Raw genomic sequence first — 25,529 nt, 5'->3', positions numbered from 1 at the left:
TATATATATATATATATATATATATATATATATATATATACACACACACATATTTAGACATTTGTATGTGTGTATCTCTATGTTAAAGCCCTTTGCATGCATTTTTTCTAACACCTGAGACCTCTTATCTTTGAACCCTTATAACCATTTTGTGCAATTTGTTTTTAAGGATTTTTATCAGACAGTGTTATTTTGAGTGTAACTGTACTGTTATATATATTTTTTATGGTGGTTTGTGACACTTTTTTGTTTTGCGAAACAGTTAACCAGAGCTCTAAGGACGCACTATCCTGACATGCATTAACTACAAATGTGCTCAAGGGATCACGTTTATTTTCAAATTGTAATACGAGCGATACGCCCTATGCGCACAAACACCTGCGATAAACCCCTTTTTGCTCACGTGTGACTATGCACCACTTGTAATCTGGCCCATAATAATTTATTCAAGTAGAAGGCTCCCAGAAACAATCCCCCTCCATACAATTTGCATAATTATTGCCCTCTGGGGTGGTGGATACAGAAGTATTATCAACATCCAGTGACAAAGGACTCTACCAACAAACTTTTGATAACAGCATCTCCATCATTACTACAGAATTGTTCCCCCGCAAATGTTAAAGGGCTAGATACTGAATCGCAATAACTCTTTTGCATGGTCTGCACATTTTCTCATAACCTGGGATATTGGAATATATCCTGTATGAGAAAATATTATAGCAGTTTCCGGAAACAAACAGGCAACATGTCATCTAAGCACAAGCATTCAGAGAATAAAATGATACATCAAGTCGCATTCTGAGCCTAGCACAGCAGATGATACTGCCAGTACTCACCTTCAAGATACTCATCCTATTGTAATGCAATTGTCAGCACTATTTTTGCCTAAAATTGATCAACCTCAAAATGGAGTGGACTCTCTTTCATCCAATTTCAAACAATTTTCTAGTAGAATGACCCATGCAGAGCAACGCCTCTCAGACGCAGAGGACAGGCGACGTGAATCAGCCATGAATGTATCCAATTTACAGAAGCAAAATGCCTTAATATTAGCCAGAATTCATTATCTGGAGAACAGATCTAATAGGAACAACCTGCGGGTTGTGTGACTTCCAGAATCAGTTCCTAGTTCCAATTTAATTCAATTTGTGGAAGAAACTTCTTAAAGGGACACTCAATCAAAATTAAACTTTCATTATTCAGATAGAGCATGCCAATTTAAACAACTTTCCAATTTACTTCCATTAACTAAATGTGCACAGTCTTTTTATATTTAAACTTTTTGAGTCACCAGCTCCTACTGAGCATGTACAAGAATAAGTGTGTATGCATTTGTGAATGGCTGATTGCTGTCACATGGTACGTGTATGCATTTGTGATTGGCTGATGGCAGTCACATGGTACAGGGGGAGTGGAAAAAGACATAACTTTTAAAATTGACAGAAAAAAAAATCTACTACTCATTTGAAGTTCAGACTAAGTGCTATTGCATTGTCTTGTTATCTTGCATTTGTTGATTATGCAAATCTACAGTGTTGACTGGTCCTTTAAGTTGCCTGATATTGAGAGCATACCGCCAAACTGAGCCTCTTCAATTTGAATGCAAGAAAATATTTATATATTCCAGGACTATTCGGCCAACATCACAAGAAGAAGAAGAGAGTTTTCCCCTTATTGCAGACAACTAATGGACAAGGTACTATCTGTTGTGCTGCTGTATCCAGCCAAATTACGTCTACAAACCCCACAAGAACCACTTTTTTTTATTTACCCAAGCTTTTGAAAATGTATCTTGACAGTAAAGAAGAAAAAGATCAATCCCAAAATGAAGAGGCTAGACCTCAAGAAGACATGTCCTAATTATCCTTATTGAGCTTTCAAGGGACTTGAGGAATTTTTAAAGGACCAGTCAACACAGTAGATTTTCATAATCAACAAATGCAAGATAACAAGACAATGCAATAGCACTTAGTCTGAACTTCAAATGAATAGTAGTTTTTTTTCTGACAATTTTAAAAGTTATGCTATTTCCACTCCCCCTGTACCATGTGACAGCCATCAGCCAATCACAAATGCATACACGTACCATGTCACAGCCATTAGCCAATCACAAATGCATATACGCTTTCTTTGTGAATTCTTGAACATGCTCAATAGGAGCTGGTGACTCAAAAAACGTGTAAATATAAAAAGACTGCACTTTTTTTAATGGAAGTAAATTGGAAAGTTGTTAAAATTGTATGCTCTATCTGAATAATGAAAGTTTAATTTTGACTTGAGTGTCCCTTTAAACAGATCTTTGAATATGCTAGTCACACAGATAGTGTGAAAATGTGAACTGGGTTATACGGTACTTCTCTTGAAGATAGTGAGCCCTCACATATATCCTTTTCTATTGGTTGAGTGGGGAGGGAGAGAAATGGGAGCCCATGCCCTTCAGGGCAGGCATTGTTGTAATGTTAAACTACGGTTGCCATTCATGGTTCTTCAAATGGTTCATATATCATATTTTATTTTACTTGTTATGGTGGTTTTATGTTCTTGTATTAGAGTCTAGCCTCTGTACAACTCCTCCCCTGGGACACACCCACGGAATCTAAAGGTAGTAAGTTGCCTAGAAATGTTTTATCATACGTAGAGTGGGTGAGTACACAACCCTTCACACCCTAAGTACAAAGCAGTAGAGTTATGCCAGAAAAAAAAACAAATCATAGCCTGGAATGTGGGGGGCATTATGTCCCCCATAAAAATAAAAGCTATTGTAAAACACCTTAGAACAAAGGGTGCAGACATTGCAGTGTTGGAGGAGATGCATCTTGCTCAGATAGAACACCAGAAATTACAACAAGGTTGGGTCGCTAAGGTCATATTCACCCCATATGAATCTAAAAGAGCCATAGGGACATTGACAACTACAGAAGATATATAATTTTACAGATCAAGCTTGAGACTTTGACTTTTATTCTCTGTGGTGTCTATGGGCCGCCCAGCAATAACCAAAAATGTTTGCAGCCGGTATGCAGAGAAAGTTGGCTAAATATATGAATATACCCCAAGTTGTAGTAGTTTATTTTAATATTGTCCCACAGGTCCCTGCAGATAGATTTCTGAACCCAGATTTACTCCACTCACAACAGCATGATATTGTAAAAGGGATACTAGATTACTTTCCCTTGTTACTTTTCAGTAATGTTCAGAGGAAAATTGCCTGGTATTTCAGGGTTGGAATGACCTTGTTAGGGGGATCAGACTGATATACTTCAGGAAAGTATTTCTCTGTGAAAAGCACAATTGGGCAAAAATAAGCTATTCCCAGGTTGTAACCATGGCATAGAACAAGCAATTGAGCCGCTGTTCGTTCCTGGCAGACTGCTTTTTCTGTTTGAATTTGCATAATGATCCTGGGGAAAGTCTCCCTAAGGGTAATAGGGAAAATCAGACATTGTTTTCCTGCCCAATGTGCTTAGAGAGATATGGCTTCACCTCACTGATGAGGCCCATAGAAAGCCGAAATGATCATCTGGGTTGCCGTTTCCCTTGTTCAGAGGAGAATTGCATGGTATTTCGGGCTGGACTGACCTTGTTAGGGGGGATCAGACTGATATACTTCAGGAAAGTCTTCCTCTGTGAAAAGCACAATTGGGCAAAAATAAGCTATTCCCAGGTGGTAGCCAGGCCATAGAACAAGCTATTGCGTTGTTGTTTGATCCTGGTAGACTGCTTCTCTTTCTGTTTGAAGTTTTATAATAGAAATATGGTTGAATAAACTTTGTAATGCCACCCTTTGGATTGGATGAAAAGGCTATAATATTCTTGAACCTTTCAACTAAACTGGGGAAACAAAAGCTACTAGAACATAACACTATATTCTTAGCAAGGAAACTAATATTAAAAAAAACACATTAAGACAAATAAAATGCTCTCTGTTGCACCAATTGACTGAGGAGCAATTTGATGCCACAGGAGATCTAAAAATGAGAGTTAAATTAGTTATGGAAAAGTGAGAGAGGTTCATCATGTATAAGCCTTTACAGGTTCAATAACAATATACCCATTCCGGAACTCAGACTATACTTCAAATGCCCAATTGAGAGGGGAATGGTGTCTAGATTTTTAGATATGATTGGATAGGAGGTGGTGAGACAAATGGGTCGGATTTTCATGGATTTAATCGGAGGAAAGGGTCCCAGGGTAAGGAGGAGGCCTACATAAAGGAATAGCAGGAGACTCAAATAAGCTGTTTCTAGAAAGTATTAGACACTATCCATTTTATCACTATTATGAATGTAATTCAAGTGAAGGATAAGTGATAATTTTATGAGGAGTCTTCTTGATGTGTTATGATTGATAGTACTGTCCGATTGGGGCTAGCTTTTAATAAGTAAAATGTTTTTGCTCGCACGCTAACCTGATGTGCGCAAAAAGTTAGAATATCAGTCAATGGAGCAAAAAAAGTGGGAAAAAACCCTTCTCGCATGCAAACCCGATTGTATATTTTTAAGTGAGATAACCTGACATGAAAATATAAATATTTCACATTCCAGTGTTCTTCATAAATACATATTTCTATATATATTTGATGTTTTTTTGCACAAATATATATTTATACATATATATATACACACACATGGGTATATAAAGGTATAGATATAGACATATATATAGGAATATCTATTTAAAAATACATAGAACATAATCTGCTATGTGCAGATCACTGAAATGTGAAATATTTACAGTAAATAACACTTTATTAAAAATTAATATTGCATGAATATGATTTTTCATGTTTTCATCTACTTGACTACAAAGGGCTCCAATGCACTTATATATGTCTATATATGCATACATATGTGTTTATTTGTTTAAATGTGTATATATGTATGCAAATACACACACACACATATATATATATATATATATACACACACATACATATATATATATATATATATATATATATATATACACACACACATACATATATACATCTATACCTATTTAGACATGTATATGTTTGTATCTCAATGTTAAAGCCCTTTGCCTGCCTATATAACACCTATGACCTCATATCATTGAGCCCTTATAACCTTTTTGTGCAATTTTTTTTAAAATAATTTTTATTAGATGGTGTTATTATGAGGGTAACTGTACTTTTCAATGTATTTATGTGTTTTTTGACACTTTTTTGTTTGGCGAAACAGTTAACCTGAGCTCTGAGGTTGCGCTATCTCGACGTGAGTTAACGTAAATTGTGCTCAAGCGATTGCCTTTATTTATGAGCGCTACACCTGACGTGCGCAAACAGCCGCGATAAACCCGATATTGCTTGCGTGTAACTGTAATCTGTAATGTTTATGGTTGGGGGGTTTCATTAAATAAAATGAAGGACGCTCGGTTGAAGGAAAAAATGACTATTGGAAGACAGATATTGCATTTGTGTGAGTCATAAATTCTGTATATCTCCTTTCATTTTGTACTAATGTGATTTCATAACAATGTATTTTCTTGTCATTGTTGTCCTTCAATAACAAATATAAGTATAAATAAATAAACAAAAAAAGGATTTCAAGAACCAAGTAAAATACTAATTCAATCTGAAAATTCTACTTGGGACTTTTGGTTTTGGGAACACTGTGTCATTTATTATAAATACTTTGTGCCTCCTGCAAATCTCTATTTAGGGCTTATTTGTATGTTTGTTAAATTATTTATCTCTCTGTTACCATTCACTCTAGCGTTAGAAGAAGAATCTGCAAGGGGAGAGAGCCACGGGCTACCTGTGTACCATTGACAAGGTCTCCCTTTTCTCTTAACCTCAACATCTGGAATTCACACAGCTATAATGGTTGTCAAAATGCATCAATGTATTCATGATCTTGCCATAGTATTAATGAAGTGGCACTTGAAATGTTTTTTGTCTTCTGATTTGAATGTAATGTTCTATTTGTTATACAGCCGTTAACGTTTTTTTTTGTTTTTTTTTTACCTTAATGTCCCTCAAAATTAATGACACCCTATGTTTAATGCTACATAAAAATTGATCATTATAAATAACTTACATTCCATATTTCCTCCCATTATGTACAAAGAATGTAATTTTTGAGGAAATGTTGGATCCATTCTCGCAGCCAGAGCCAAGTTAGTCAGTGGTCCTGTAGCTACCAAGGATATCTGAAAAATAAATAAAACTGATATATATCAAACTCAATACAGGTACAAATCCCTAAATCTGGAATTCCAAAATCCAAACTTATTCTGAAATCCAAACTGTTCTAAAATGCAAATAATAGTCTATATTTATTTATAAACAACAAATATTACCTTTCTGATTACAGTATTGTACTATATTTCTAAGGGTACTATGCAGACAAAAGTATTTACTTTATTATATAAAATTGCCTTAGCTTACATGTATAAGTTGTATTATAACATGTAAATATTGTGTAAATTACATAAGATATTGTTGTTTACACTTAGTCCCATCCCCTCTTCAAACTGTCCCATTTTAAAGATGCAAATATTCCAAAATACAGGCTTTTAAAAAGCCTTCTATATTACTGGGGTAGGCAAACTATGGTTAAAACCCTGTTTCTGTATGACCTGTAAGATATAAATAGTTTTACATATTTTAAATCAACAATAACACTCTATATACTCACAAACACATCTTGGACATTCTAATTCAAAATTAGATGCCGATGCAACATTTGACAACTAGATGGCTCCGGAGGACAATAAAAAGGTACTAAGGACTTTACACACTACATCCCCTTGAGAAAGCGGCCAGGAGAGGCTGGGAAACGCGCTACGAGTAGTATGTGTTGGAAGACTAAGACAGGGAGAAGATCATCTCAGAAATTTGCTGGGTGGTCACGTCACATGCAGACATGAACAAACTTAAACTGAGTGACCAGATTATGCTCCTGACTCCCTCTGTTTTATTGCTTTTATGGTGCACATATTTTATGTGTTTGTGTGTGGGCTTTCTTTGTTTCCCTCTACGCTTTTAGGTTGGAGACTGATTGTGTGTTTAGCTGTGGAACAAGCAGTATTTTGAACAAAGCAGCATCGGGAGGCTTGAAGCTCATATACGGCTCTTGGATATATCACATTAACAAGTTCATATTCAGAGCAGTGTATCATTTGTATTTAAGTAGGACTGTTTTATTCTTTTGGGACATTAGAATATTGCACTCTCTATCTTTTTGTTTTGTTGTTTTGACATATTTTAAATGCTTTAAAAAAAAAAATCAAAAGAAAATGATTATTTCTTGCCATGTAAAATGTTTATAAAATTCAAATTTCAATGTCTATGAATAAAATCTTATTGGAACACAGCCAATCTCATTCCTTTTTGTGCAGTCTATGTTTGCTTTTGAGCTACATCAGCAGACACCGTATGTGGCGTTCTCATAGCTTTGCACTGCTCCTTAGCACACTATAATGTACATCAAGAAAATATTCCCAACAGGAAAACAATAGTCAGAAAAAATAGAAAATGTAAAAAGGAATCTCGTCACAGCAGACTTTGTTCACAATAATAAAAAGCAGAATTTTTATGTTATATTCTCTTTTGTTTGTTTTTTAATTCATAACTATATGGATTGTAGTATGTAGATCAATCTGTGTTCTGCACTTTGGATATGAATAAAAACATAATAAATATATTTTTTTTAAAAAACAGGCAAAATTAAAAAGGTGATAAAGAGTGAACAAAACCTAGAATGAATTGCCATATTTTATAGATGTTTATATTGCACATAAAGATCAGTCAAGTGATAAACATACATCTGATACTTTATGCTTACTAATATTTTTCATACGATATTAGATTGAAAATTGTAGTTAGTGCACAATGATAATACTAAACTGTCTGTATATAAGAATAAAACAGATTCCCCAGCAGATTAAAAGGACATGACGCCTGAATACATGAAACCTGAAAAGTTTGTCTTTCATGATTCAGATAGAGCATGCAATTTTAAACAACTTTTCCACTTTATGTCTGTTTTAAATATTTCTTCATTCTCTTGGTATCCTTTATTAAAGAAGCCATGCACTACAGCTCCTGAGTCTATCTAGGTATGCTTTTCAGCGAGGGATACCGAAAGAATGAAGCAATTTAGATAATAGGAGTAAATTGGAAAGTTACATAGAAACATAGAAACATATGTTTCTATGTAACTTTCCAATTTACTCCTATTATTACTCCTATTATTACTCCTAGGAGTAAATTGGAATGTTGTTAAAAATGCGTGTGCTCTATCTGAATCATAAAAGAACATTGTGGGTTTCATGTCCCTTTAAATATAAGTTATGCAAAATCAATACATAATTGGGTAACTGGAAGTTTGATCTGCAAATTTGAGGGCATTTTTGTTTTTGGTACTAAACAAAATAAAATTATCTAATCTTGGCCAACATTAGGTAGGTCATTTAGAAACTGTTGGTGGATGGGTGCAGTTTTAATGTATTAGATACATATACATTAGCGGGGAAAGCACTGCAAGAGTTTTCTTATTTTTAAGAGCTTTAGCTGCAAATTGTGTATTAGATGCATATACATACATCATGCTTCATTTAAAGGGAAAAGGGGGGGGGGTATCTGTACCCAGCCCCTTTCACTCGGTGTTCCAGCTAATCTCATAAAAAGTGCTAAACTTGGAGCTTCTATGTAAGTTTTTAAAAAGGTTTTTTACTGTATTTTTAGATCAGTATCTGTGCATATTATTCTTTATACTAGTTCTATTACATGCAGTTATATGAAAATTGGCGTATACTGTCCCTTTAACTAAAACATTACATTTTTAACTACAGATTATAAATAGGTTTTGGCCTCAAGAGGCACTAGCATAGGGTTATTTAAGGTGAAAATGCAATTAAACCACCATGCTGATATACAGCCGTTACTGGTCATAATCTCCTCCCACTGAAACGCTGTTTCTATTCTACTACACAATACAAGAGGGATTTTTCCAGCTAAACTTTACAACCCTCTATTGAACACGATCCATTGAACAAGGAACTGAGGATCCCTTATGTAACTATTACACAAGCTCTCTTTAATCTGCCTCTTATTTTATATCCCTTCAATAAAGTTTTTTTTATACTATAGCAATTATGTAATGTGTTGTAAAATGTCTGCTTACACATATATTTTAAAAACTGTTATTATTTATCTGTTTGGCCGGGACAAATATAAATTAGTTCCTGGACTGATCAAACAATCACTATGTAAAATGTTTCAAGGTACAGTAGGTTGTAAAGTCTGCAGTATTTAAAGAATTAACTCTCAGCAAAAGCAGGCAAATTAATTAATCATTTTGGTCCAGATTACAAGTGGAGCGAAAGTGATGTTACAAGTCCATGGTAAAAAAAAATTACTAGAGAATGTATAGAGGCCTACTTATCAAGCCGTCAACTTTGCTGCATTCGACGGCACCAATACGCTCGCCTGACATCGCCTAACAACGCTGCCGTGGACCTGAATACGCTCTCCTTATTTAACAAAAAAGCTGTCAAAAAGCCGCACATTTTCACAGCTTTATTTGTATACTGTCACTAAACACCGCCACTATACTAAAATGTTTAACCCCTATCCCGCCGCTCCCCGACCTCGCCGCAACTAAATAAAGTTATTAACCACTATCCCGCTGCTCCTGGAGACCACTGCCAGTCTAATAAAGTTATTAACCCCTCTCCTGCCGCTCCCGGACCCCGCCGCCACCTACATTATGTTATTAACCCCTAATCTGCCGCCCCCTACACCGCCACACCTACATTATGTTATTAACCCCTATCCCGCCGCTCACAGAGCCCAACGCAACTAAATAAAGTTATTAACCCCTAAACCGCCAGTCCCCCGCATCGCCATAAACTAAATTAACCTATTAACCCCTAAACCTAACAACCCGCTTACTGTACATTAAATATTAACTCATCCCTATCTTATAATAAATTTAAACTTACCTTTAGATTTAAATTAAACTATTCATTAACCTATCCTTACTATTATACTAAATTACATTAAACTATATTAAACTAATAATTCATCTACCCTTACTATTATACTAAATTAGATTAAACTATATTAAACTACTAATTAATCTACCCTAACTTTTATACTAAAATTACATTAAACTATATTAAACTAATAATTAATCTACCCTTACTATTATACTAAATTACATTAAACTATATTAAACTACTAATTAATCTACCCTAACTTTTATACTAAAATTACATTAAACGACAAATTAAATTAACTATATTATATATTTAAACACCTAACCCTACTCAAATAATTTAAATCTACACTAAAAAATTACTAAGTTGCAAAAAACTATAACTAAGTTACAAAAAATAACAAACACTAAGTTACACAAAAAATAAACACTAATGGCTAGATTTAGAGTTTGGCGTTAGCAGTGAAAACCAGCGTTAGAGGCTCCTAACGCTGGTTTTAGGCTACCGCCGGTATTTGGAGTCACTGAAAATAGGGTCTAACGCTCACTTTTCAGCCGCGACTTTTCCATACCGCAGATCCCCTTACGTCAATTGCGTATCCTATCTTTTCAATGGGATCTTTCTAACTCCGGTATTTAGAGTCGTTTCTGAAGTGAGCGTTAGACATCTAACGAAAAAACTCCAGCTACAGAAAAAAGTCAGGAGTTAAGAGCTTTTTGGGCTAACGCCGGTTCATAAAGCTCTTAACTACTGTACTCTAAAGTACACTAACACACATAAACTACCTATGTACCCCTAAACCGAGGTCCCCCCACATCGCCGCCACTCGATTAAATTTTTTTAACCCCTAATCTGCCGACCGCCAACTACGTTATCCTTATGTACCCCTAATCTGCTGCCCCTAACACCGCCGACCCCTATATTATATTTATTAACCCCTAATCTGCCCCCCACAACGTCGCCGCCAGCTACCTACAATAATTAACCCCTAATCTGCCGACCGCAAAGCGCCGCTACTTAAGTTATCCTTATGTACCCCTAATCTGCTGCCCCTAACACCGCCGACCCCTATATTATATTTATTAACCCCTAATCTGCCCCCCTCAACGTCGCCTCCACCTGCCTACACTTATTAACCCCTAATCTGCCGAGCGGACCTGAGCGCTACTATAATAAAGTTATTAACCCCTAATCCGCCTCACTAACCCTATCATAAATAGTATTAACCCCTAATCTGCCCTCCCTAACATCGCCGACACCTAACTTCAATTATTAACCACTAATCTGCCGACCGGAGCTCACCGCTACTATAATAAATGGATTAACCCCTAAAGCTAAGTCTAACCCTAACACTAACACCCCCCTAAGTTAAATATAATTTAAATCTAACGAAATTAATTAACTCTTATTAAATAACTTATTCCTATTTAAAGCTAAATACTTACCTGTAAAATAAATCCTAATATAGCTACAATATAAATTACAATTACATTGTAGCTATTTTAGGATTAATATTTATTTTACAGGCAACTTTGTAATTATTTTAACCAGGTACAATAGCTATTAAATAGTTAAGAACTATTTAATAGTTACCTAGTTAAAATAATAACAAAATTACCTGTAAAATAAATCCTAACCTAAGTTACAATTAAACCTAACACTATACTATCAATAAATTAATTAAATAAAATACCTACAATTACCTACAATAAAACCTAACACTACACTATCAATAAATAAATTAAATACAATTCCTACAAATAACTACAATGAAATAAACTAACTAAAGTACAAAAAATAAAAAAGAACTAAGTTACAAAAAATAAAAAAATATTTACAAACATCAGAAAAATATTACAACAATTTTAAACTAATTACACCTACTCTAAGCACCCTAATAAAATAACAAAGACCCCCAAAATAAAAAAATGCCCTACCCTATTCTAAATTAATAAAGTTAAAAGCTCTTTTACCTTACCAGCCCTGAACAGGGCCCTTTGCGGGGCATGCCCCAAGAAATTCAGCTCTTTTGCCTGTAAAAAAAAACATACAATACCCCCCCCAACATTACAACCCACCACCCACATACCCCTAATCTAACCCAAACCCCCCTTAAATAAACCTAACACTAAGCCCCTGAAGATCTTCCTACCTTGTCTTCACCTCACCAGGTATCACCGATCCGTCCTGGCTCCAAAATCTTCATCCAACCCAAGCGGGGGCTGGCGATCCATCATCCGGTGCTGAAGAGGTCCAGAAGAGGCTCCAAAGTCTTCATCCTATCCGGGAAGAAGAGTAGATCCGGACCGGCAACCATCTTCTTCCAAGCGGCATCTTCTATCTTCATCCGATGACGACCGGCTCCATCCTGAAGACCTCCAGCGCGGATCCGTCCTCTTCTTCCGACGACTTCCCGACGAATGACGGTTCCTTTAAGGGACGTCATCCAAGATGGCGTCCCTTGAATTCCGATTGGCTGATAGGATTCTATCAGCCAATCGGAATTAAGGTAGGAAAATTCTGATTGGCTGATGGAATCAGCCAATCAGAATCAAGTTCAATCCGATTGGCTGATCCAATCAGCCAATCAGATTGAGCTCGCATTCTATTGGCTGTTCCGATCAGCCAATAGAATGCGAGCTCAATCTGATTGGCTGATTGGATCAGCCAATCGGACTGAACTTGATTCTGATTGGCTGATTCCATCAGCCAATCAGAATTTTCCTACCTTAATTCCGATTGGCTGATAGAATCCTATCAGCCAATCGGAATTCGAGGGAAGCCATCTTGGATGACGTCCCTTAAAGGAACCGTCATTCGTCGGGAAGTCGTCGGAAGAAGAGGACGGATCCGCGCTGGAGGTCTTCAGGATGGAGCCGGTCGTCATCTGATGAAGATAGAAGATGCCGCTTGGAAGAAGATGGTTGCCGGTCCGGATCTACTCTTCTTCCCGGATATGATGAAGACTTTGGAGCCTCTTCTGGACCTCTTCAGCACCGGATGATGTATCGCCAGCCCCCGCTTGGGTTGGATGAAGATTTTGGAGCCAGGACGGATCGGTGATACCTGGTGAGGTGAAGACAAGGTAGGAAGATCTTCAGGGGCTTAGTGTTAGGTTTATTTAAGGGGGGTTTGGGTTAGATTAGGGGTATGTGGGTGGTGGGTTGTAATGTTGGGGGGGGGTATTGTATGTTTTTTTTTACAGGCAAAAGAGCTGAATTTCTTGGGGCATGCCCCGCAAAGGGCCCTGTTCAGGGCTGGTAAGGTAAAAGAGCTTTTAACTTTATTAATTTAGAATAGGATAGGGCATTTTTTTATTTTGGGGGTCTTTGTTATTTTATTAGGGGGCTTAGAGTAGGTGTAATTGGTTTAAAATTGTTGTAATATTTTTCTGATGTTTGTAAATATTTTTTTATTTTTTGTAACTTAGTTCTTTTTTATTTTTTGTACTTTAGTTAGTTTATTTCATTGTAGTTATTTGTAGGAATTGTATTTAATTTATTTATTGATAGTGTAGTGTTAGGTTTTATTGTAGGTAATTGTAGGTATTTTATTTAATTAATTTAATGATAGTATAGTGTTAGGTTTAATTGTAACTTAGGTTAGGATTTATTTTACAGGTAATTTTGTTATTATTTTAACTAGGTAACTATTAAATAGTTCTTAAGTATTTAATAGCTATTGTATCTGGTTAAAATAATTACAAAGTTGCCTGTAAAATAAATATTAATCCTAAAATAGCTACAATGTAATTATAATTTATATTGTAGCTATATTAGGATTTATTTTACAGGTAAGTATTTAGCTTTAAATAGGAATAATTTATTTAATAAGAGTTAATTAATTTCGTTAGATTTAAATTATATTTAACTTAGGGGGTGTTAGTGTTAGGGTTAGACTTAGCTTTAGGGGTTAATCCATTTATTATAGTAGCGGTGAGCTCCGGTCGGCAGATTAGGGGTTAATAATTGAAGTTAGGTGTCGGCGATGTTAGGGAGGGCAGATTAGGGGTTAATACTATTTATGATAGGGTTAGTGAGGCGGATTAGGGGTTAATAACTTTATTATAGTAGCGCTCAGGTCCGCTCAGCAGATTAGGGGTTAATAAGTGTAGGCAGGTGGAGGCGACGTTGAGGGGGGCAGATTAGGGGTTAATAAATATAATATAGGGGTCGGCGGTGTTAGGGGCAGCAGATTAGGGGTACATAGGGATAATGTAAGTAGCGGCGGTTTACGGAGCGGCAGATTAGGGGTTAATAATATAATGCAGGGGTCAGCGATAGCGGGGGCGGCAGATTAGGGGTTAATAAGTGTAAGGTTAGGGGTGTTTAGACTCGGGGTACATGTTAGAGTGTTAGGTGCAGACGTAGGAAGTGTTTCCCCATAGGAAACAATGGGGCTGCGTTAGGAGCTGAACGCAGCTTTTTTGCAGGTGTTAGGTTTTTTTTCAGCTCAAACTGCCCCATTGTTTCCTATGGGGGAATCGTGCACAAGCACGTTTTTGAGGCTGGCCGCGTCCGTAAGCAACTCTGGTATCGAGAGTTGCATTTGCGGTAAAAATGCTCTACGCTCCTTTTTTGGAGCCTAACGCAGCATTTTTTTGGACTCTCAATACCAGAGTTATTTTTATGGTGCGGCCAGAAAAAAGCCCGCGTAGCTAACGCACCCCCTTGGCCGCCAAACTCCAAATCTAGCCGTAAGTTACAAAAAATAAAAAAAACAAATTATCAAAGATTTAAACTAATTACACCTAATCTAAGGGCCCTATGAAAATAAAAAAGCCCCCACAAAATAAAAAAAACCCTAACTTACAATAAACTACAAATAGCCCTTAATAGGGCCTTTTGCGGGGCATTGCCCCAAAGAAATCAGCTCTATCAGCTAGAATTCTATCAGCCAATCGGAATTAAGGTTGAAAAATTCTATTGCCTGTTGCAATCAGCCAATAGGATTGAACTTTCATCCTATTGGCTGGTCCAATCAACCAATAGGATTGAGCTTGCATTCTATTGGCTGATTGTAAGTGAATCTTCAGGGGTTAGTGTTAGGATTTTTTAAGAGTTTATTGGGTGGGTTTTAGTTTTAGATTAGGGTTTGGGCTGCAATAAAGCTAAATGCCCTTTTAAGGGCAATGCCCATACAAATGCCCTTTTCAGGGCAATGGGGAGCTTAGTTTTTTTTAGTTAGGTTTTTATTTGGGGGGGTTGGTTGTGTGGGTGGTGGGTTTTACTGTTGGGGGGGGTATTTGTATTTTTTATTTACAGGTAAAAGAGATTATTTCTTTGGGGCAATGCACTGCAAAAGGCCCTTTTAAGGGCTATTTGTAGTTTATTGTAGGTTAGGGTTTTTTTTTATTTTGGGGGGGGGGGCTTTTTTATTTTCATAGGGCCCTTAGATTAGGTGTAATTAGTTTAAATCTTTGATAATTTGTTTTTTATTTTTTGTAACTTAGTGTTTATTTTTTTGTGTAACTTTAGTGTTTGTTATTTTTTGTAACTTAGTTGTTAGCTTTTGTAACTTAGTAATTTTTTAGTGTAGATTTAAATTATTTGAGTAGGGTTAGGTGTTTAAATATATAATACAGGGAGTGCAGAATTATTAGGCAAGTTGTATTTTTGAGGATTAATTTTATTATTGAACAACAACCATGTTCTCAATGAACCCAAAAAACTCATTAATATCAAAGCTGAATATTTTTGGAAGTAGTTTTTAGTTTGTTTTTAGTTTTAGCTATTTTAGGGGGATATCTGTGTGTGCAGGTGACTATTACTGTGCATAATTATTAGGTAACTTAACAAAAAACAAATATATACCCATTTCAATTATTTATTTTTACCAGTGAAACCAATATAACATCTCAACATTCACAAATATACATTTCTGACATTCAAAAACAAAACAAAAACAAATCAGTGACCAATATAGCCACCTTTCTTTGCAAGGACACTCAAAAGCCTGCCATCCATGGATTCTGTCAGTGTTTTGATCTGTTCACCATCAACATTGCGTGCAGCAGCAACCACAGCCTCCCAGACACTGTTCAGAGAGGTGTACTGTTTTCCCTCCTTGTAAATCTCACATTTGATGATGGACCACAGGTTCTCAATGGGGTTCAGATCAGGTGAACAAGGAGGCCTTGTCATTAGATTTTCTTCTTTTATACCCTTTCTTGCCAGCCACGCTGTGCAGTACTTGGACGCGTGTGATGGAGCATTGTCCTGCATGAAAATCATGTTTTTCTTGAAGGATGCAGACTTCTTCCTGTACCACTGCTTGAAGAAGGTGTCTTCCAGAAACTGGCAGTAGGACTGGGAGTTGAGCTTGACTCCATCCTCAACCCGAAAAGGCCCCACAAGCTCATCTTTGATAATACCAGCCCAAACCAGTACTCCACCTCCACCTTGCTGGCGTCTGAGTCGGACTGGAGCTCTCTGCCCTTTACCAATCCAGCCATGGGCCCATCCATCTGGCCCATCAAGACTCACTCTCATTTCATCAGTCCATAAAACCTTAGAAAAATCAGTCTTGAGATATTTCTTGGCCCAGTCTTGACGTTTCAGATTGTGTGTCTTGTTCAGTGGTGGTCATCTTTCAGCCTTTCTTACCTTGGCCATGTCTCTGAGTATTGCACACCTTGTGCTTTTGGGCACTCCAGTGATGTTGCAGCTCTGAAATATGGCCAAACTGGTGGCAAGTGGCATCTTGGCAGCTGCACGCTTGACTTTTCTCAGTTCATGGGCAGTTATTTTGCGCCTTGGTTTTTCCACACACTTCTTGCGACCCTGTTGACTATTTTGAATGAAACGCTTGATTGTTCGATGATCACACTTCAGAAGCTTTGCAATTTTAAGAGTGCTGCATCCCTCTGCAAGATATCTCACTATTTTTGACTTTTCTGAGCCTGTCAAGTCCTTCTTTTGACCCATTTTGCCAAAGGAAAGGAAGTTGCCTAATAATTATGCACACCTGATATAGGGTGTTGATGTAATTAGACCACACCCCTTCTCATTACAGAGATGCACATCACCTAATATGCTTAATTGGTAGTAGGCTTTCAAGCCTATACAGCTTGGAGTAAGACAACATGCATAAAGAGGATGATGTGGTCAAAATACTCATTTGCCTAATAATTCTGCACTCCCTGTATAGTTGATTTAATTTGTAGTTTAATGTAATTTTAGTATAAAAGTTAGGGTAGATTAATTATTAATTTAATATAGTTTAATGTAATTTAGTCTAATAGTTAGGGTAGGTTAATTATTAGTTTAATACAGTTTAATGTAATTTTAGTATAACAGTTAGGGTAGGTTAATTATTAGTTTAATATAGTTTAATTTAAATCTAAAGGTAAGTTTAAATTTATTATAAGATAGGGATGAGTAAATATTTAATATAAAGTTAGCGGGTTGTTAGGTTTAGGGGTTAATAGTTTAATTTAGTCTATGGCGATGTGGGGGGTTGGCGGTTTAGGGGTTAATAGGTTTAGTAAGTGCTAGTGATGTGGGAGGCCAGGGGTTTAGGGGTTTAGGGGTTAATACATTTATTTAGTTGTGGTGGGGTCCGGGAGCGGCGGGATAGGGGTTAATACGTATAATGTAGGTGGCGGTGGTGTCAGGGCAGCAGATTAGGGGTTAATAAGTATAATGTAGGTTGCGGCAGATTAGGGGTTAATAAGTATAATGAAGGTGGCGGCGGTTTCGGGCGGCAGATTAGGGGTTAATAAGTATAATATAGGTGGCGGCAGTGTAGGGGGCGGCAGATTAGGGGTGTTTAGACTTGGGGTACATGTTAGGGTGTTTGGTGTAAACATAACTTTTATTCTCCCATAGGAATCAATGGGATATCGGGCAGCAGCGAACATAAGATTTCGCTGCTTTCAGACTCCCATTGATTCCTATGGCATCCGCCGCCTCCAAGGCGGCGGATTGAAAACCAGGTACGCTGGGTCGGAATAGTGGCGAGCGTACCTGGTAGATTTTTGTTAACTAGCAAAAGTAGTCAGATAGTGCCGAATTTGCATTCGTAACATCTGTAATGACGTAAGCATCGATCTGTGTCGGACTGAGACCGGCAGATCGTATGTTACGTCACACATTTCTACTTTTGCCAGTCTATAGGCTTTGATAACTAAGGCGAATCAAGTTCTCCACAATTACGCTACAGAATTCCAGCGTATTTGCGGTTGACGGCTTGATAAATAGGCCTCTTAGAGCGGTTGATATCCCTTTAGTATGCCTGATAATTTCAATGGACATTGTGATTGCACTAAACATTTCACAAATTGCAAGTTGAAAGTTATGTCTTGCGCTCAAGTGTGATACATAATAGGGCTTGAAAACTTAGCATGACTTGAGACATGAAATAAAGTGTTAGGGCTAGAATAAAAGTTTAAAGGGACACTCAAACAAAATTAAACTTTCATGATTCATATAGAGCATGCAATTTTAAACAACTTCCCAATTTACTTCCACTAAAAAGTGCACAGTCTCTATATTTAAACTTTTTGGGTCACCAGCTCCTACTGAGCATGTGCAAGAATTCACAGAATAAGCGTATATACATTTGTGATTGGCTGATTGCTGTCACATGGTACAGGGGGCGTGGAAATAGATATAACATAAAATTGTCAAAAGTTTTATAAAAAAATCTACTATTCATTTGAGGTTCAGACTAAGGGGGATATTTATCAAAGGTCTGGTGGACCTCGCTGAATGCGGAGAGCAATACGATCTCCGTATTCAGCATTTCCCCAGCAGATCTTGTGAGCTGCTGGTGCAACGCCACCCCCTGCAGATTCGCGGCCAATCGGCCTCCAGCAGGGAGGTGTCAATCAAACCGATCGTACTCGAAACGGGAGCTTGATAAATCCGGTGCTTGATAAATGGGCCCCTAAGTGCTATTGCATTGTCTTGTTATCTTGCATTTGTTGATTATGCAAATCTACTGTGTTGACTGGTCCTTTAACAAACATATATATATATATATATATATATATATATACATATAGATATATACATACATACATATACACACACACATGTATATACACTTTTGAGCCCTTCCTAGTCAAACCTTGAAATATCCAATATCAATTTTAAGCAAATGTTATATATATATATATATATATATATATATATATATATATATATATACACATACATACATATACAGTATCTCACAAAAGTAAGTACACCCCTCACATTTTTGTAAATATTTTATTATATCTTTTCATGTGACAACACTGGAGAAATGACACTTTGCTACAATGTAAGGTAGTGAGTGTACAGCCTGTATAACAGTGTACATTTGCTGTCCCCTCAAAATAACTCTACACACAGCCATTAATATCTAAACCGTTGGCAACAAAAGTGAAAGTGGAAATGTCCAAATTGGACCCAAAGTTTCAATATTTTGTGTGACCACCATTATTTTCCAGCACTGCCTTAACCCTCTTGGGCATGGAGTTCAACAGAGCTTCACAGGTTGCCACTGGAGTCCTCTTCCACTTCTCCATAACGACATCACAGAGCTGGTGGATGTTAGAGACCTTGCGCTCCCCCCCCTTCCATTTGAGGATACCTCACAGATGCTCAATAGGGTTTAGGTCTGGAGACATGCTTGGCCAGTCCATCACCTTTACCCTCAGCTTCTTTGGCAAGGCAGGGGTTGTCTTGGAGGTGTGTTTGGGGTTGTTATGTTGGAATACTGCCCTGCGGCCCAGTCTCCAAAGATAGGGGATCATGCTCTGCTTCAGTATATCACAGTACACGTTGGCATTCATGGTTCCCTCAATGAACTGTAGCTCCCCAGTGCCGGTAGCACTCATGCAGGCCCAGACCATGACACTCCCACCACCATGCTTGACTGTAGGCAAGACACAGTTGTCTTTGTACGCCTCACTTGGTTGCCGCCACACATGCTTGACACCAGCAAATAAGTTTATCTTGGTCTCATCGAACCACAGGACATGGTTCTAGTAAACCATGTCCTTAGTCTGCTTGTCATCAGCAAACTGTTTGCGGGCTTTCTTATGCATTATCTTTCGAAGAGGCTTCCTTCTTTTGCGACAGCCATGCAGACCAATTTGATGCAGTGTGCGGCGTATGGTCTGAGCACTGACAGGCTGACCCCTAACCCCTTCAACCTCTGCAGCAATTCTGGCAGCACTCATATGTATATTTCACAAAGACAACCTCTGAATATGATGCTGAGTATGTGCACTCAACTTCTTTGGTCGACCATGGCGAGGCCTGTTCTGAGTGGAACCTGTCCTGTGAAACTGCTGCAGCTCAGTTTCAGGGTCTTGGCAATCTTTTTATAGCCTAGGCCATCTCTATGTAGAGCAAAAATTCTTTTTTTTTTTCAGATCCTCAGAGAGTTCTTTGCCATGGAGGTGCCATGTTGAACTTCCAGTGACCAGTATGAGAGAATGTGAGAGCGATAACACCAAATTTAACACACCTGCTCCCCATTCACACCTGAGACCTTGTAACACTAACTAGTCACATGACACCTGGGAGGGAAAATGGCTAATTGGGCCCAATTTGGACATTTCCACTTAGGGGTGTACTCACTTTTGTTGCCAACGGTTTAGACATTAATGGCTGTGTGTTGAGTTATTTTGAGGGGACAGCAAATTTACACTGTTATACGGGCTGTACACTCACTACTTTACGTTGTAGCAAAGTGTAATTTCTTCAGTTTTGTCACATGAAAAGATATAATAAAAAAAGTTACAAAAATGTGAGGGGTGTACTCACTTTTTTGAGATACTGTATATATATATATATATATATATATATATATATATATATATATATATATATATATTTATAAGTTCCAAAGAATTCGGGCACTCATAGATTTTGATAAAGTTAAAAACTTTTTTTAAATACCATGCAAAAAGGTTTAATAAAAGTATTAAACTTTATCAAGACCTATGAGTGCCAAATTCTTTGGAACTTTCTATATGCATTTAACAGAGCACCTGGGCAAGAGCACCTCTTGTAATCTAGCCCTTTATGTGAACAAAATTTAAGGCTGAAAGTCCCTTTTAAGAGATTTAAAAGGAAAAACAAACAAACTTCTATTTATAGCCATATAAAAGATTATTTGTCACTAACCTCCTTCAAGGAGCCATTCCCTAGAAAGCAATTAGGCTAAATAAAATGAAACCCACTTACAGATAAGAAAGGAACCCTTGCCATATCAGTATGACCATTGCACATGTCAAACTATCTTATCAACAACTGGACAAAGACAAGTAGTTTTACAGTGTGTTAGCCTAATCAGCTTCTAGTTATGCATTTGTGCAATTCGCCAACAAATAAACTCTGTCAATACAGAGAAGTTTCACTTAATTTATTTATGTTTTGTTTTTTATTTAAGGGACAGTCTACACCTTAGTCATCTTAACGTTTTACTTTAGATTAAGCTGTAAATACCCTCCTGCACCCCTTTCTATATCATGCACCAGTAACAGTAGACAAGTTATTTTAAAATGATGATTGTTTCTGGTCACTTTGAAATGGCTGCCGAGATCTGCCCACTGATGACATCACAATCTGGGCTGCATTAAAGGCTTTTACTAGTTACAAAAGACTCTCTAAAGGGATTCAACATACTGTGTCAATGCTATTCAGCAGAGTGTCTAGATGCAGCCCAGATTGTGATGTCATCAGTGGGCGGAGCTTAGCAGCCATTTCAAAGTCACCAGAAACAATAATCACTTTAAAATAACTTTTTTACTGTTACTGCTGCATGATATAGAAAGGGTGCAGTAGGCTACTTGCAGCTTAACGTAAATTAAGACTTTAAGATAACTAAGGTGTAGATTGTCCTTTTAATATCAGTTTATGTTTTCTTTCTCAGCAAATGTATCCCAAGCTGTTTATACTGACATGGAAAGCTTAGGCATAAAGGGCTAGATTACGAGTGGAGTGAAAAATTGCGCTAACACGAGCGCGATATATGCGCTACACTCATAATACCAGCGCATGCAAATGTGCGCTGGTATTTGAGGTCAAGCACAATGCATGGAATAGAGCTTTCTAGTATATACCATTGAAACAGCCACTATGATTCAAAATACATTTTTTTCTTAAACTTTTTTTTACTTTATTACATTTTTTTTTATTGCTGTTTATTACACATGGGATCTCAGTATTCATGTATTTGTCCATAATGATTACTTATTATGAGCTACATTACAAGTGGAGCACTAATTTATCTCATGCCAGTAAATGGGCATTTTCGCCCATTTACGGGTGAGCAATAAATAACCAGTTGGTTAGCGCTCCATCAGATCAGATCTCTGGTTAATTTTTTAAATGTCTTCCAATTGACCCCAAATTTCAGTGTTGTGTTGGTAATAATAAAATAAAAAATGTAACTTTTTTTTTTTTAAATAACTTACAAAGCAGTTTTTAGGGCTTAAAGTTGGTGGAGAAGTGCCTTTACATTGAGGTCTATGGGAACTGTGTGTTTGAAGTAAATATATATGTATGTGCTATGTATCCATGCGCTTGCATTGCGGAGAAGTTCAAGCGTGCCGATACATCTAAAAAAGCTCCAAGAAGGTGAATACAGACACGGAATTTATGAAAGACATTTAAAGTGAAGGTCAATTTTCATCAATGAGTGCCCGGTTTTTAAAAATATTTTTAAAAACAGGGGCACTTTCATTGATGAAAATTAACATTGCACTGGATTTGAAGAAATACCTTTTACTCCTGCAAAACCGGATCGCTGATCTCAGCCTCAGTTCCTCTGTACTGAAGTCAGAAATGACAAAACCAGCTTCCTCCAATCATGGCTTGCACCCCAGAGCGTCCAGCTCGTGATGCCTGGCTGTGATTGGAGGAAGCCAGTTTCGTCATTGCTGTGGTCTACAGCAGGAAGAAGAAGGAGGGTGATCGTCGATCCGGCTTTGCAGAAGTAAAAGGTATTTCTTCAAATCCAGTGCAATGTTAATTTTCATCAATGAAAGTGCCCCTGTTTTTAAAAGTATTTTTAAAAACCGGGCACTCATTGATGAAAATTGACCTTCACTTTAAGTCCGGTCTGCACAGTGGATCTTATGCCAACTTTGCGAAGCAGCCTTTAGACGAAACACTGAAGTCTGGTAATGTTGCCAAATATATAACACACAGGTGCAGTTGACAGAGGGATACAACTACACAAATGAGGTATCCTCCTCCATTGCTGTTTGTTATTTTGCTCCATCTAACAGGCACCATTACCGCTACTCATGACTGTTGCTTTTCATGCTGCTTTCTATACAAGACAGGTACAGTTGACAGAGGGGTATGGTAACAGATAAGGATATCCTCCTGCATCTTTGTCTTTCTGGCTTCAAAATATGCTGTCAATCAATGAATAAAAGTAGACATCTACTCCATGAATTTATATTATTTTAAGTGCTTTGAACTTATAATTTACTCATATCGCATTTATTTGTTGCTATTATTTTAAGTGCTTTGAACTTATAATTTACTCATTTCGCATTTATTTGTTGCTAATAAAGAGCTAGGTCTTTTTTTTTTTGCACTTACTAATTTTCACATATTTAGAGGTTTAAAGGGACTGTCTACTTATTTTATTCATTATTAAATATTGGATTTCAAAGTGGTGCAGTTGCTGTTCCCGGAGCCTCTGGGTTGCCAGTCCTCTATATGGTCATTTCAAATATTGGTGGGGGCTGCTATGCCTTAAAATGCCATTGCCTATTTTTGATCCCAGTCCGACCCTGATCCTTGGAAAAGTATATATCGTTTGAATGATTCATTATTACTATATCAGTATGCAATAGACTGTTAACATATTGAATCCTCTACCAAGCTATGCTGAACCCTAAGGGTATCATCCTACTTCACAAACCGCCTATGTCATCTATCTAACTGTGAAATTGTGAACAAGGCTTCCTTTTGTATGATCATTTTTCTAACAACATCCATGCTACTCTTAGTAACAAACTTATATATGATTCTTTTTAAGATACTATGTGCTGTTGTCTAAGAGTTGACAAGTGACTATGCACAATTATAAGTAAGCCTCATTTATTGACATCAGTTTTACTAAAACCTTAAAGTGAAGGTCAATTTTCATCAATGAGTGCCCGGTTTTTAAAAAATACTTTTTAAAACAGGGGCACTTTCATTGATGAAAATTAACATTGCACTGGATTTTAAGAAATACTTACCTTTTTCTCCTGCAAAACCGGATCGCCGATCTCAGCCTCAGTTCCTCTGTAGTGACGTCAGAAATGACAAAAACCGGCTTCCTCCAATCATGGCTTGCACCCCAGAGCGTCCAGCTCGTGATGCCTGGCTGTGATTGGAGGAAGCCAGTTTCGTCATTGCTGTTGTCTACAGCAGGAAGAAGAAGGAGGGAGATCGTCGATCCGGCTTTGCAGAAGTAAAAGGTAAGTATTTCTTAAAATCCAGTGCAATGTTAATTTTCATCAATGAAAGTGCCCCTGATTTTAAAAGTATTTTTAAAAACCGGGCACTCATTGATGAAAATTGACCTTCACTTTAATAGGTCTGAGAATTAAATTTGAGGTTCACGGTTTTGTGCCTATTCAGTTGTAGCATGTCTGTGGCTTTACCACAGCTCTATATACTTTAGGAAGTAATTATTTCTTGTTAACTGTCTGTCACCTCACATGGACCGGTCCTAGCAACATTTTTCTTGCATATGTAAATAAAATGCTTTGAGTTGTTAAATGCTTTGAGTTGGTAATGCATTTGTACTTTTAAAATTTTAGTATTTCAAACCACGACACTTAATGTATAGAGTGTATCTGGATGGTGTCAATCTAACGAGCCCAAGCTCGACACAGTGTGAGAATAAATGTAACTTTGTTTCAAATTCAAGACGTGTTTCTTTTTCTTTGTCCTTTTTCAAAAGAGTGCTGAATTCCCAGTCTTTAACAGGTGATTTTATTGTAAATCACCTAATCTCTCTTACATCTTGTATTATATATATTTATGTGTTAATATGAGTATATACACACATAAACACATTAATATATATGTATATACGTATATACACATATAAACACATTAATATATATGTATATAAGCATATACACATATAAACACATTAATATATATGTATATATGTATATACACATATAAACACATTAATATATATGTATATAAGTATATACACATATAAACACATTAATATATATGTATATAAGTATATACACATATAAACACATTAATATATATGTATATACGTATATACACATATAAACACATTAATATATATGTATATAAGCATATACACATATAAACACATTAATATATATGTATATATGTATATACACATATAAACACATTAATATATATGTATATAAGTATATACACATATAAACACATTAATATATATGTATATAAGTATATACACATATAAACACATTAATATATATGTATATAAGTATATACACATATAAACACATTAATATTAGACATGTGCATGGCGAAAAAATTTGGTTCGGTTTGGATCGATTCAGAATTTTTCGAAGTTCGGTTCGGATCGATTTGAATTCGGAAAAT

General features: G+C 36.7%; 1 protein-coding gene across 1 annotated transcript in view; it reads right to left on the bottom strand.

Annotated features, from left to right (window-relative positions):
- Positions 1-25,529, bottom strand: part of LOC128659465 (inosine-uridine preferring nucleoside hydrolase-like) — a 152,948-nt gene that overhangs the window by 22,628 nt on the left and 104,791 nt on the right. Inside the window, exon 4 of the mRNA XM_053713086.1 lies at positions 6,060-6,171. Within this exon, the coding sequence (XP_053569061.1) occupies positions 6,060-6,171 (112 nt within the window). The remainder of the gene's footprint in view (positions 1-6,059; positions 6,172-25,529) is intronic.

This window comes from Bombina bombina, chromosome 5 (genome assembly GCF_027579735.1).
Source record: "Bombina bombina isolate aBomBom1 chromosome 5, aBomBom1.pri, whole genome shotgun sequence".
Classification (NCBI taxonomy): Eukaryota; Metazoa; Chordata; class Amphibia; order Anura; family Bombinatoridae; genus Bombina; species Bombina bombina.
This window is presented reverse-complemented; position numbering and strand designations above follow the sequence as displayed.